General features: G+C 49.0%; 1 protein-coding gene across 2 annotated transcripts in view; it reads left to right on the top strand.

Annotated features, from left to right (window-relative positions):
- The window catches only part of OLFM1 (olfactomedin 1), a 31,564-nt gene extending 17,430 nt beyond the window's left edge, over positions 1–14,134 (top strand). For both annotated transcript variants that reach the window (XM_088177495.1, XM_088177494.1), the window contains exons 3-6: positions 466–621; positions 2,979–3,198; positions 9,035–9,141; positions 12,288–14,134. In XM_088177495.1, the coding sequence (XP_088033621.1) occupies positions 466–621; positions 2,979–3,198; positions 9,035–9,141; positions 12,288–12,962 (1,158 nt within the window). In that variant the 3' untranslated portion in view covers positions 12,963–14,134. The remainder of the gene's footprint in view (positions 1–465; positions 622–2,978; positions 3,199–9,034; positions 9,142–12,287) is intronic.
- The last annotated feature ends 717 nt before the right edge of the window (positions 14,135–14,851 follow it).

Below are 14,851 nucleotides of genomic sequence, written 5' to 3'. Positions count from 1 at the left end.
TGCTGCTGGGTTTGTGGTGGCTGTTTGGGTGGATAAGGAAAGTTCTGCTGGTGGGGAGTGAGGTTTGAGCTCACGGGGAGATGGAAATGTGCACAAGTGCACCTGGGCAGAAGCTTTTCCTCCCAGCCAGGTGTGCTGCTGTCACCTCTGAGCTCTCCCCGTGCCCCTGGCAACCTGAGAAAAGCATTTCAACCTCAACAACGCCCCTCATTTCCATGTCAGATTGCTGAATTCTTCTCTGCAGCGCAGCAGTAAAAAAAGAAAATCGTTTATGAAACCGATTTTGCTATGTTTTAGAGCACGGGGTCGTAACCTGGGAGCTGCTGTTGATGAAGCAGTAAATAATGCATGGGCTGATTGGCCTTTAGCTGTGCTGAGTGTGTGGAAAAGGTCAGCCTTGGGATGCAAGGGGGGCTGCCTGACAGCTGGCAGCACCTTCTTAATGAGTCCCTTCTCGTTTGACAGGTGCAAAACATGTCCCAGTCGATAGAGGTGCTGGACAGGAGGACTCAGAGAGACCTACAGTACGTGGAGAAGATGGAAAACCAGATGAGGGGACTGGAATCCAAATTTAAGCAAGTGGAAGAAAGCCACAAGCAGCACCTGGCAAGGCAGTTTAAGGTAGGTCTGATTTCCAAACTGCTCCAGGAGCTGTGCCAGGGAATTGTTGGGATGGGGACAGCACTGTGGCCCTGGTGCCCTTTCAGGGGAACAGCTTGGGGTCCTTCCTGGCCAAAACACAGCCAGGTCCAGGCTGTGACCCCACATCCTCAGCCCTGCATCTTGTTATGGGGTAAAAGCCCAAATCTCCGTGTTCCCACACCCAGCTGGGTGCCCTCAGTGGGGCAGTGCAGGGTGATCCCATCAGGGGGGTGAGGTGGGTTCCCCTGGGTGCCCAGGCAGCTTCTCCATGCCGTGCCCAGCACCCATTTCTTGGGAAAACCCAAGAACTGGGGCTCCCTTCCCATTCCTGCAGCTCGTGGTGAACCACAGTCACCAAACCACATCTCCCCTGGGGAGGGCTGGAGAAAGGAGTTCATCAATAAAACACCATCCCCCCTGAAAAAAAGAAAAAAAAAATTAAAAATTACAATTATGACAGCTGTCCACTGCACATCTCCAGGATTTTGTCCAATTTGGGGTGTTGGCAGCACCTTCTGATGGGTTTGGTGTGGTGTCCTGGTGCTGGGCAGAGGGGGAGTGGAGCTGCAGCCTCTGGAATGCAGCTGGCACTGGGAGCAGTGGCCAAACCCTCAGGAAGTTGCTTGAGGATGAATGAAATTGCCAAAAAAGATGTTCTGAGCAATATTGGAATCTTATATTTTAGCAGTGCTGTGGGATAATTGGTATAAAAAAATCAAACTGAAAAGATTTCTGGTGGAATTTGGGGATTTTTCTGATCAGCCACCCAGCTGATCCCCACCCTCGTTTGCAGGCAGCTGGCTGGTATTTTAAAGCAGATTTTTTAAATGCTAAATACTGAAATACCACGATTATCTCATAAAAATCTGGGAAGATGGTTCATAAAACTTTTCACCAACTCCACCTCCTCCGCTCCCCATCTCCAGCTACTGCAGGACCCTAAATTTAGCTCTGCAGTCTGGATGGAAAGACTTGAACATGAGTTTCTTTTATTTAATTATTTCTTTATCTCAGTTATTATTGATTTCCCCCACACACACACCGTTCTGATGAGTTCCACCCTCCCCATTGCCTGCCAGGGAAGTTAAAATGAAATAAAATTAAAGCGTTCCCCACATGCAAAGCACAGGAGGGGAAAAAAAAAAAAAAAGGCTTAAATAGGAGGGGATGGATGGGAAGGAGGCTGAGGAGGAATTCCTGATCCTGTTCAGCCCCAAAAAGCTTCAGGACACAGGCAGATGTCACAGCCCTGGGTGCTGGGAGCTTGGCCACTGTAATTTGAGCAGCACCAGGGATTTTGGGTGTTCTAACACGCTTCATTAACGGGTAGGTGCATGCATATTAATGTCTACTCATTAACTGCTGGAGCAAAGCATCTGCAACAAAATGCTGCATTCTGAGCCTTTTAAATGAGCAAAAAGCCAAAAGAAAAAAGAAATAAAAATAAAAATAAAAAAAGAAAAAAGAAATTCATTTGTGTAAAATCCATTTGATAATGAATTTTATTTTTCTGTTCCGCGCATGAAACCAGTGAGGAATTTTTTGTCTAATTTGCTGCCAAAGCAGCATTTGAAAGAACAGCCACAGCATTTTGTTCCTGCTAATGCCAGCATTAAACTGTGAGTGCTTTGGAGCTCTTGTGTTGGTTTTTTTTCTCTCTTTAGTGCCGTAAGAGTATTTGTCTATGAATGGCTATCTATATAAGGCAGGTTAGTGAGCTAGATCCTCAACAGTATTTCATTTTCTTGCTTACAGGGCTAACTAAAAAGCAAGTTTTTTCAATGCTGCAGTGACTGAAGAAGCAGTTCACTCCCATGTAACCATGAAAAGAGGGCCACAGAGCATTTTGCACCATGCATTGATTTTTTTTTTTTTTTTTTATTATTTTCCAAATTAGCACCATATCTCACTAAGGAACCTTGAACCACACAACCGAGATCTTCCTTTGCATGCAATTGTAGATGCATTTCATGAATAGTTTGAAACCCTTGTCAATGCATATATATCTTATTTTCTTTTATTTTTTGGAAAGAAAAAAAAGAAAAAAAAAAACAACAACTCTTTGTGTATGTGATCTGAAGCATGTAACCCTAAGATGTTGCATTCTAAAAATGACAAATAAAGGCCTTTCCCAAATATTTTGGTGTTCTGCAGCCTGTTTAATATGTTCTTGCCAAGACATCATTCGGACCAAAAATAATAATTGAGCTAATTTTAATGCTAATAATTGTGGGAAATGTGAACATTTCGCTCCCATAGGAAGCACCCAGGTCAAGGCAGAGTGTTGCAGATTTTTGCACGCATAGCACTGAACCGAGCTTATTTTAACCTTGCAGGCAATAAAAGCGAAAATGGAGGAACTTAGGCCTTTGATACCAGTGTTGGAAGAGTACAAAGCCGATGCCAAATTGGTATTGCAGTTTAAAGAGGAGGTCCAGAATCTGACGTCAGTTCTAAACGAACTCCAGGAGGAGATTGGCGCCTATGACTACGAAGAGCTTCAGAACAGAGTGTCAAATCTTGAAGAAAGGCTTCGTGCATGCATGCAAAAATTAGGTAGGCTCAGAACCACCATGGTGGCCCTGGCTCTGATGCCACTGGCCACTGGCCACCGGTGCCAGCACACGCATCCCGGCCGGAGGCAGAGATGCCCCGCTGGACATCTGGTGCCGCGCCCGGCCGCGAGGGATGAGCTCCACACAGCCAGGGGTGATCCTGCCAAGCTTCTGCCACCAGCAGCATTCCTCCTGGGATTAGTCCTGCCCAGGGTTACTGGCGGGAGCCATGCTGCTCGTGGCCTGAGCGCTTCAGGATCCTGTCCCCAGAGCGGGCGTGTGGGTGGCGCTTGCATAAGCGGCAGCTCGGGCTTATGCAAAGCCAGCACTTGCACCCCTTTTTGCTTCTGCATCCCTGGACCTGGCCCGTCAGCAAAGGGCTCTGCTCGTGGTGGGGGGTGTGGGGCTGTGCCTCGGTTTCCCTCGGTTTCTTTTCTTTTCTTTTGGTTTTTTTTTTGTTTTTTTTTTTTTGCATCTTGGCCAATCCCCCCGGAGCAGAGCATGACGGAGCTGGTGCGCGGCGCGGTCCTGCCCCCGTGCGGGATGGCAATCCTCCCTCTCCCGTTCCCCGAGGGAGCCATTTCCATCAGGCTGCTGCTGCACCACCAGCGATTCATCTCTGACCTCGCCCAGAGGGTTTGAATTCACTGAAAACTCGTGGGGCTGTTTTGGGGAGGCTCAGCTGCCCCCAAACCCAACGTGAGACCCCCCAAAGGCAAGGGGAAGGAGCAGGGCACTGCCTTCCACAGCTGCAAGGATTCTCTGCACCATTTGTTGGGCCAGCTCTGACTTGATTTAATTTCTCCTTCCATTATTGACTTTCTTGCCACGCCATTTAGATAATCCAAACACATTAACTGCTCTGCAGTCTATTTTGGTAGCACATACGAAATTACACTCTCAGGTAACTTCGTGGAAGATCAGATCTCTTCTGAGCACTTTATATCCCTGGCAAGGTAATGCTTTGTTTCTCTCTTGGCTCTGCTGCTGGGGTTGCTTTGGCTTGTTTGTAGATGCCTCCACACTGTGAGCAGCCACCTCCCCTCCATTCCCTCTCTATTTCCATCCCCTAGTTCTTTGGATGTCCCTCGTAGGCTCCATCTCACTCAGAGAGTCAAATTCCCATTTAAATGTGGATGCTCAGAGGATTTGAACAAGTCAGGCACCGACGTACCCTTGGGACAGGTAAAACCCCCTTGGCCAAGAGAGATCAGAGTTTGATTTCTCATTAATTAATGAGTGCTGGTGGCCCAGGTTTGGTTTGAGAGCAGGACAGGCTGGGGCTTTCTGCCCCTTTCTGACCCCGTGATGGTCACAGGGAGGGCAGCAGGGTTGGGCATGGAGGCAAATTCTAACCTTGTCCTCTTGAACTTCCCCCTAAAGCCTAATGGGGACAGGAATGAGCAGGGCTGGAATGATTTAATCCCTAATTCCTGGAGCTTTATCAGGTGGGCACCGTGCAGTGGGAAGACAAGGAAGGGATGAACAGATAAGAAAGAAAGAAAAGAAAGGAAAAGAGGCCCAGGAGGGTGAGGTGGACCAGGGGCACACAGAGAGCTCCTGGCAGCCCCACATCCCCAGCAAGGGCAGCTCTGCCCTAGAGTGGATCCTCTCAGCCAGGAGGAGAAAGTGCCCAAGGAGGGATCCCCTTGCTGTTCCCAGAGCCTTCAGCCCGTCCCTTGAGGATGAGGAGGAGCTGTGGGTCGTAGGGAGAAGGAGCAGCAGCAGGAGCTGGGATTTGAGACTTTAAATTTGGGGACAGTTCTTTAAACAAATCCATCCTGGCCCCCACAATCCTCCCACTGACCCTGGGCAGGCTTTAAGGAGTAGATCCCAAACCATTCAGGGCTCCAAAAAATTATAATTTGCTCTTGGACCATTAACCCTTTCTGCTCATTCCATCCCCTCATGCTCAGGTCCAGTTGGGACCAGTGACCCAGGTAAGAATGAGGCAGGTAGGGATGCTGAGCTCTTGCAGGTAACCTTGTCTAGAAACTTCTGGGTGTTTTTTAAAATCTTTTTTGAGTCTTTAACTGGGCTTTTTGGCTTCTTCCTGCCCTTGCTGTCTCTCTGGGGTCAGGGCAGCTCTTTTGCAGCAGCCCTGGGTCTCCCAAAAGCTCATCCCAGAGGATTTGCAGCTCACTCAGGATTGTGATTTATTTGGTCACTTAAAAGAAACAGCACAGATTGAATTTCCAATGCTGTTTATCTCTCTGGCATGCCAGCCACTGGAAATGATTGTTAATTGAGTTAAATTCAGGTAACAGCCTTACAAATGCTTTGCTGCCACACAGTGAGGCCCTGATTGCTGAGGATTTCACTCTGCTGCAGGTTTTCTGCTCAGTTCTGCTCACTGATGTGTCAAGGAGAAGGTTTTAACTGGGATTTGATGCTGCCCTGGAGTTTCTGTGTGCCCCAAAGAGGGCCAGGGAGCTGCTGCTACAAGCACAGCCCAAGGGGAGGGGAGGGATGTGCCACATTCCCATCCAGTTCACCTCTCCCAGGGAGCTGAGCCTTGGCAGTGCAGCAGCCTTTTCCTTAGCCAAGGTCCTGGTTTGCATTTTGGGTTTCCTAAGCATTATTGATGGATCAATAGTGAAAACACTTCCTGACCCTGGCATGTGTGTGGAGGGAAAAAAAAAAATCAATAATGGCAGCTTCAATCTGTGTTTCTGTTTACACTCCTAAAGATCCCTATTTACACAGGGATTTTAGCCTTTGCATTAATGTTCCTAAGAGGAAGTGCAGGGGTTGTCACTCCTTGGATCAGGGGGGAGTTTAATTCAGGCAGGACAAGATTTCCTTGGGAAAAATCCTGGTGTGGGGATGGGGATGGAGCCTCCTCCTCGATGGTTTTGGGTAACAGAGGCAAGATCCAGGCACAGCTCAGCTGCCACAGCCCCATCCCTGCTGTGGAGGGATTGGGGTCAAAACTGGATGGGGATCAGGGATCAATCCTTGATTTTCTGGACTGGGATGAAGGATCAATCCTTGATTTTCTGGATTGGGATAAGGGATCAATCCTTGATTTTCTGGATTAGGATGAGGGATCAATCCTTGATTTTCTGGATTAGGATGAGGGATCAATCCTTGATTTTCTGGGTTGGGATGAGGGATCAATCCTTGATTTTCTGGACTGGGATCAGGGCTCAATCCTTGGCTTCCCTGGGAGCTGGAGCAGGGAAAGATCCCGGCTGTGGCAGCAGAGGCACAGAGCCCAGAAGGAGCTGGTGCCTGTGCGTTGGTGGAGGAGCTGCTGGGAGCTGCCAGGCAGGATCTGTGGGCAGGATCCGGGATCTGGAGCGGAGGTGTTGGCATCCTGGGAGGAGGGGAGGGGAACACGGGGTTCCACTTGTGCTGGAAAATTCCTGGTGCAGCTGAAGGAAGGGGCTGTGTGGGGATGCATTTCGTGGCAGGGTGCAGGACACAGGGATGGAGGGACATTGGGGAAGAGGCTGATTTGTGCCCAGGAAAAAGGACCTGAACAGCACTGGGCAAAGAGCAGTGAAAGCAGCTCCTCTGTGAGGCCCTAAAATCTGCTCCTCACTGCTTTGCCCTGTCCTGGACTCCTGGGTGAGCAGCAGGATGGGCTTTTCTGTGGCACCATTGTCCCTGGAATTCCCACAGCATCCCATACTCCAACAGGGAGGGCGTTTGCAAAAGGCTCAGCTGCTGATATTCCAAATGTGCTGTGGATCTCCTGCCCGTGCCTGCATGACAAACCCAGCAAATCTAACTTAAAAACCTTAAAAATCCGTGTTAAATTGCCCCCAGCAGCTGGGATGGGTTTAGAGCAGGAGAGAGAACACTGTGTAAGAATGAACAACCCTCCTGCACTGCTGAGGAGCTGGGCTGTGTGTGCCTCCAGCTAAACGTGTAGGAGACGTTGCAAACAACACTGGTTTACCCTTATCAGCTGCCGCTGCTATTTTTTTAAACTGTTGGGTTTTTTTGGTTTTTTTTTTTAATCAATGAGCTTTTATACCACGCTCCTCTCCAGGGAAATGGGAGGAAGAGATAAAGTGACAGCAATGTAAAGCTGTGATAATGGAAGGCAGCACTGAGCAGATCTGGGATTAGGGGAAGGCTGGACCCCTGTAAGACATTAAAATTTGTTATTTTAACTCATTGCATCTCTTTTCCAGTGCTTTGAGAGCTGAGAGGTTTGGAGTGCAGCAGGCAGGAGGGCAAATTCCTGTGCCTTGTGGCTCTGCTTTTTGGGAGCATCTCTTAATCTGCCCGGGTCTGGAGGCTGTGGGGGCACTGATGGTGCACATCAGGAATATCTTCCTCTATTTCCTGCCCTGGGCTAAGGGGATCCCTTTGGCCACAGCTCAGAGCTGAGGCAGGTGGATGTGTCTGATCAGGAATTAAAATGCAGGTGAGAACAGGCCAGGGAGAGAGGCAGCTGAGAGGGATTGCAGAGTTCTGGAAATGCTCAGGGTGTAAAATCTGTGATTCTATGAAGGTCAGGAGCAACCTGATCTGGTTGAAGACATCCCTGCTCATTGCAGGGGGCTGGACTAAACGACCTTTAATGGTCCCTAATAACAAAACCATCCAATGATTTTACTTGGTAATTTGGAGCAGGATGACCTTGTCCCGAGCTGCCAGAGCTCTCCCCGTGCTCCAGCAGCACCTGCAGGAGCTCCCACCTGGGCACCACTGAGCAGGTTCTGCAGTGCAGCTCCAACACAGCACCCAGAGCAGCTTCTCCACCCCAGCACTGCCCCTTCCCCCTGCCCCGGGCTCCCAGAGGCTCCCACACCAAAAAGAGAGCTCAGGAAACACCTCCTGAGCTTCAGGTGCTGGCTGTCCCCCTCTGCCTCCACCCTGCAGGTGGCTGGGTTTTAAATGAGCTCTCCCTGCCCAACAGGACAATCCTCACCAGCCCCAATCGCTCCTGTAGCATCTTCATCTCCTCCCTGTCCCTCCTCCCTGCACGCACCTTGTCCAAACCTTGGTGAGGCAGGGAGCCAGGGTGGCAGCTCTGCTGAAACTCGGGGATATTGTTGGGAAAAGGAACTTGGATGTGGCTGCACTATCCCATATCCATGGGACAGCGCCAGAGAGGTGCTGGGACAGAGCCAGGGCTGGGAAATGAGCTGGAGGAGAGGTGCTGCTGCTTCCCTTCATGTTTAGGGCTTGAAAACCCAGCAGGGCTCTGCCCTGGCTCCCTGACCGAGCAGATTTGGAGCACTGAGCGTGCCCCAGAGCTGGCTCTGTCCCTGCCCATCCCTGTGCTGGGGAGGCTCAGCTGGGCAGGATTCCCGGGGCAGCTCCTGAGGGATGCTCGGGATGCTCCCACCTTCATCCTTGTGCATTTGGCTTCCAGTGCCAGAGCTGGCTGGAGGAGCTGGAGGATCCTTCAGTGTGTGCTGAGCCTGCAGCACTGGGGGGGACAGGGGAAGCAGCTGGGAAATGATCTTTGCAGGGAGCAGATTGATACCGTGTGCCATTTTCCACCTTCCTCTTTTTTCTCCTCTGCATAACCTGTAACAAACTCACGTTTCCAGCAGGGCTGGGATAGCCACGGCTGCTTTTTTTTTCTTTTTTTTTTGTCTTGGCTGGATCAGAGCAGCTCTTTCAGCTCCTTCCTCCACCTGGCTGCTGCTCTCATTCTCAATTCTGTGCCATTCTCAGCCCAGCAAAGCTCCTTTTCTTGGGGACAGCGATGAGGACAATTGTCATTAAGAGGTGTGAAGCAAACAAAAGCATCGGACACTCGTTGCTGACCTGATTGCCTGTAATTAAACCAACCCTCAGCAGGGCAGAGCGGTGGGCACAGAGCAGTGGGTGGGACTCGAGGTGCTCACCAGCCTTCCCCTCTTTTCCAGCCTGTGGGAAGCTGACGGGAATTAGTGACCCGATCACAATTAAAACCTCGGGGTCCCGCTTCGGATCGTGGATGACGGATCCTCTGGCTCCTGAGGGAGAAAACAAGGTAAGAGTGTGACAGCACCATCCCTGTGTCCCAGCAGCGTGGCTGAGGATTGTGAATATTCATCAGAGCTCAGATTGTGCCCTGGGGAATGTCCTGATCCATCCCCACAGGGCTTTGCTGGCCGAGCATCCCCCAGGGATGGAGGATGAGGAGAAGCTGAGCAGTCTCTGCCCTCGTCCTTTTCCCGGGCAGGTGAAACTCATGCAGTGATGAGGCTCAGAATTGTCACCAAAAAGTCTGTGTGGAAAATAAAAAAAAAAAACAGCAATATCGGGTTTCTAATCTGTGTTGGCAGCCGGGAGGGACCCGTGGTCGTGGTCCCTGCTTCTCTTGTGCTGCCAGCACCTCTGATAATTTCATCTGCCTGCATTTGCCCTCCATCCTCCACCTTCATTGCTGTGAGGAGTTAACTGACTGCAGCCAGAGAGAGATTTGTTTTGCTTTGTTTTGGTCTTTTTTTTTTTTTTTTTTCCATTCAGACCATTCAATTTTGATCCCAAGGAGGTAGGAGGCCAATAACTGGCTGAAAATCAATCCCGGCTCCCCATGACTGATGGAATGGAAAATATCTCGAGTGTTTGCCGAGGATTTGCAGGCAGCAAAACAAAACGAAAAGCACAAAGCTTGGCTGCCTGTAATTCCCTCCTGCATGCAGCATCCTTCAAAGGATAAAGGCACCAGCAAGGGCTGGATCAGGGCACCTATTTTGGGATCTGTGCCCTGGCAGCAGCTCTGTAGCTAAGAGAGGACAAGGGATGCTCTGGAGAAGTCACCTCTTTGAAGGTGACTTGGAGTTTTGGGCTCTTTCCCTCCGGCAGCCAAGTGGTTGGCACTGGTTCCCCAATTCAACACCTCCGTATTTTACAGTTATTAAGCAAAATTTCACCTCCAGCCTAAATAAAACCCTGCTTAGAGGTGAGATGGGAAAGTTTTATCCACATCACGTCTCGTTTTGCTCAAGAGAGAGGACAGAACTGTCCCCTTCAGGCTGTGTTTGCTGCTTCCCTAGGCTCTAAGATAATTTTCAGCTGAAGCTGGTGGTTCACATGCTAAAGATCCTCCCATGTCTTCAGAGAGTTTTGTCTCAAACCGCTATTTTTTGGATATTTTTTTAGCCATGCCTTTTTCTGCAGTGTATTTTTGTTGTACAAGTAGGCTGCGAACTGGAGCTGGAGCTTCCCAAGCCTCTCTGTGTATTTAATATATAAAACCTGCTGGGAATTTTATTAGGAACACACCATTAAGTGAAGTTCACTGGCTGCTCAGCAGAGTGGGAAAGTGAGGATGGGCAGAGTTGAGCAGTTTATCATCCCCAGCCCCTGTCCCCGAGCCCCAGGAGGTGCTTGGTGCCCGTGTGATCATTTGTTCATGTCATGAAACCATGGGGCACGGCTGGGAGAGGTCTGTGAGTCCTGTGGGAGCTGGGATTGCTGTGCATGGACAGCAGGAGGTCGCTCAGAGCCAGCTGCTGTGATGGGACATTGTCCATCCATCAATCTCTGCTTTTCCAGAGTTTGGAATGCTGTTGGGTCCTGCAGCCCCTCCATGGTGACACTGCAGGGCTTTAAAAACTGAGCACAACTCATTTGCATGTTGAATTTTTAATACCAGAGAATGAAATGGGAGCAGCAAAGAGGGAGTCATGGTTTGGATATTTTTTTCCCCTATAATTTCCCCAACTGGTCAGAGCCCTTTGCCCCACGGTCACTCCTCACCTCTGCAGAGTTTCCAGGGAGGTAATGCCACAAGGCTGAAATTCCTGCAAAGTTTTTGGAAACCCCAATTGACTTCCCAAAGGCAGCAGCCAAATGTTGGGCTGCCCTTCTCAGAGACTGATGATCACACTCCAGACACAGAGCTGTCAGATTTTGCAAGGGGTTTGCAGAAGAAATCTGCAATACATCACCCAAATCTGCAGCCTTAAAGGCTTCCCTCTTGCTAAATTTACCTTTTCTCCTTCCTAAATTTACCTTTTCTCCTTCCTAAATTTACTTTTTCTCCTTCCTAAATTTACCTTTTCTCCTTCCTAAATGGTTCTTACAGAAAGCAGCTCTCTCATTTTCAGGCAGCAACTGCATCCAGAATGTCAGTGGCTGGCTGGATATTTCTTGTGGATATTAACTGCACAGCTTGGTCATTTGCCTCGGAATTGGTTTCATATAACAAAAGCTTTTTTTTTTTTTAAGGAGTCTAGACAGTGTCCCCAGTGAACTGGCACTTAAATGATGATCTGAAATCTCTCCCCAATCTACCCAGAGCAAGATTTAGATGTCTTTGCCTCTTATATTTCAGCAGCCTCGCTTTAAGCTTTTGATGCAGCAGAGTATGATTTTTAAACCAATATGGACTTTGTGCCTGAATTTGCCTGACAATGAGTGATTGCATCCCTCGCTCCCGCATTCCAAATTAATGGAGTTGTGCACAGCAGCTGCTGTAATTTACTGAGTGCTACCGCGGGAAGCAAAAGCAGCAGCGACAGAAAAAGCTGGGTTTAGCCAGGGAAAAGCTGCTAATTGCCCTCGGGAAGGGAGGGTGGTGCCAGGCACCAGCATTCCCTGGGGAGCACTTAAACCAAAGGAGATAGCAGCCTATCCCCCAGGGAAAGCTTTGCTGTTCCCTGGATTTCTTGGCTGATTTGGGGCTCCCGAAATTGAGGTTATTTCTGCATGGAGGTGGCAGATGCAGGCTGGATTCAAGGCCAGATTGGACGGGGTTTGGAGCAGCCTGGTCTGGTGGAAGGTGTCCTTGGCAGGGATGAGTCTTAACTCCATTCCAAACCATTTTATGATGATTTCATGATCCCTGGGTGTGGATTTCTCTCCCAGCCTAGTTCTTGAGGTGATCAGGTGTTTTAAGCTCAATTCCAAACCATTTAATGATGATTCCATGATCCCTGGGTGTGGATTTCACTCCCAGATGAGTTCTTGAGGTGATCAAGAATTTTAAGCTTCATTTCAAACCATTTTATGATGAATTCATGATCCCTGGCCGTGGATTTCTGTCCCAGCCTAGTTCTTAAGGCGATCAATAATTTTAAGCTCCATTCCAAACCATTTTATGATGATTCCACGGTCCCTGGCTGTGGATTTCTATCCCAGCCCGGTTCCTGATGCCAGCCCTGACCCCTCTGTGTTTGTGTGGCGCAGGTTTGGTACATGGACAGCTACCACAACAACCGCTTCGTGCGCGAGTACAAATCCATGGCGGATTTCATGAACACCGACAACTTCACCTCCCACCGCCTCCCCCACCCGTGGTCGGGCACGGGCCAGGTCGTCTACAACGGCTCCATTTACTTCAACAAATACCAAAGCCACATCATCATCAGGTTCGACTTGAAGACGGAGACCATCCTCAAGACGCGCAGCCTGGACTACGCCGGCTACAACAACATGTACCACTACGCCTGGGGCGGCCACTCGGACATCGACCTCATGGTGGACGAGAACGGGCTCTGGGCAGTCTATGCCACCAACCAGAACGCTGGCAACATCGTCATCAGCAAGCTGGACCCCAACACCCTGCAGAGCCTGCAGACCTGGAACACCAGCTACCCGAAACGCAGCGCCGGCGAAGCCTTCATCATCTGCGGCACGCTCTACGTCACCAACGGCTACTCGGGAGGCACCAAGGTGCACTACGCCTACCAGACCAACGCCTCCACCTACGAGTACATCGACATCCCCTTCCAGAATAAGTATTCCCACATCTCCATGTTGGACTACAACCCCAAGGATCGGGCTCTCTACGCCTGGAACAACGGGCACCAGATCCTGTACAACGTCACCCTCTTCCACGTCATCCGCTCCGACGAGTTGTAGCCCGGCTTCGGTTGGAGACTTGGGTTTAGAGGGGGGGGAAAACAAACAAACAAACAAATAAATAAATAAATGTGAAAATTTAAAAAAATTATATAAATGATAAAAAGGGGGAAAAAAAGGGAGAAACTAATTAAAAAAAAAATAAGGAAACATACTTTAAATAAGTAAACATATAAACAGCTGCCAAAATGAAGACCAACGTCATGGAGGATTATTCAGAGTAAACCTGACAGATCAGCATTACCTCTACATTTCTAGAAGTCTGGCCCTGTGTTATAGACTCACGAGTAACCGTGTACTTGCAGCTGGAACTGCACTCAGAGAACCACTTCAGTTTGGGGTTTTGTTTTGTTTCTGTTCCGATAGCAAACCTAGAGAACATCCTCAAGCAGTAAAGGCAATGACTGTTGGAAGTTCACCCTCGGGAGCCTCGCTCTCCTCCCTGTGTGGGTTGCATGGACATTCACCCCGGCGTCACGGGCAGCTGTGATGGATGTGTGGAAAGGAAAAGCAGGAAAAGCTGGAAAAGCTGAGCCATGAGGAGCTCTGGCTGTCTCAACAAAGACCTAGCACAGGTTAGTTTTCTTTGCCTTCCATTGCAGCTACTGTCTCTCTCAACTGTGTTCTTGTCACTTAGATTAACTGTGCTGAGACCCGAAGTAGCTCATGGATCTGTGTCTTTAGTAACTTATTAAACACGATGGTTTAAGTATGTATTATGAACAAGTTGTTGTACCCATATTGTTTGAACTTATGTATTCAGCAACTATATTGTATAATGTATGTCTGTTATTTACCAGAGGTGGCAAAACTTTGTATGTCCAGTTTATGCAATGAATGTTGTAAATGCAATGATGTAGTTTGGATTTAATAAATGATGGTTTTTTCGTTTCTAAAAAGGCAAAAAAAAAAAAAATAAAAAAAGGTCAGTGTTCACCCTTATACACAGGTAACCAAGTTCATGTTGATAATTACAGGAATATTCTCTTACTGTTATACTATCTGCATAGCATTATGGTGGTTGGAAATCGCTTCCCTGGAGATTCTGTGGCAGCAGATTCCCATGGGAAGCTTTGTTTATGGAAGTGTGAAGGTAATTAATTTTTTTTTAAGAGGAAAACTTTGTACTATCCACAGTTATCTAAGGAACAATAAAACTATTAGGAGACTTCCCTGCTTTGTTCATTGTTTTCTCTGTGTGAGTGAGGGAGTGCAGGGGAGGGAGAACAGGAATTTTTGGGGGTAAATGTTGAGCAGCCATCCTGAGTTTCCCTCCAGGGAATATTCCCTGATGTGTAGCTGGGGCTGGGAGGGTGGAGGGTTGGCTCTCTGCTCTGTGGGCATTCCCTTCCCATTTTCATCTGGAGCAGGAGATAAAATGCTGTGGCTGCTCCTGCTGTGGGCACCCCTTCAGGGACTGACAGTGTCTGGTGTTGGTGCCACAACAGGAGGAAATCTCATCATCTGCCACCTCTCTTGGAGCTGCAGACCCTGCTTTGGATCCCTGAGGACAACTGGATCCTGCTCCTTCTTGTGTTCCTGGAGTGCTCCCCACCCTGAGTTTGCTACAGGCCTGTGCAGGTAAAAATCTCCTTTATTTTATTTTTTCTAAAGAGTGACTGTCACTGCTGGGGACTTGTCACCAGCACAATCAGCCCTCCTAGTTCTGCCAAAGCAGGGCCCTCACAGGGTACAGAGTGCTCATCTCCCTCTGCTGTGAGATTTGGGGTCCCATCCATATCTGGTGTGAGATGTGGGCTCCTCTCTCTCTCTCTGGTGTGAGATGTGAGGTCTCATTTCCCTCAGGTGTGAGATTTGGGGTCTCATCTCTCTTTGCTGTGAGATTTGAGGTCTCATCTGTCTCTGTATGAGATTAGGGGTTCCATCTC

The sequence above is a fragment of the Sturnus vulgaris genome, chromosome 22 (assembly GCF_052056855.1).
Source record: "Sturnus vulgaris isolate bStuVul1 chromosome 22, bStuVul1.hap1, whole genome shotgun sequence".
NCBI classification, from domain to species: domain Eukaryota; kingdom Metazoa; phylum Chordata; class Aves; order Passeriformes; family Sturnidae; genus Sturnus; species Sturnus vulgaris.
Note: the sequence above shows the minus strand (reverse complement) of the source record. Positions and strands in the feature narration are given on the sequence as shown.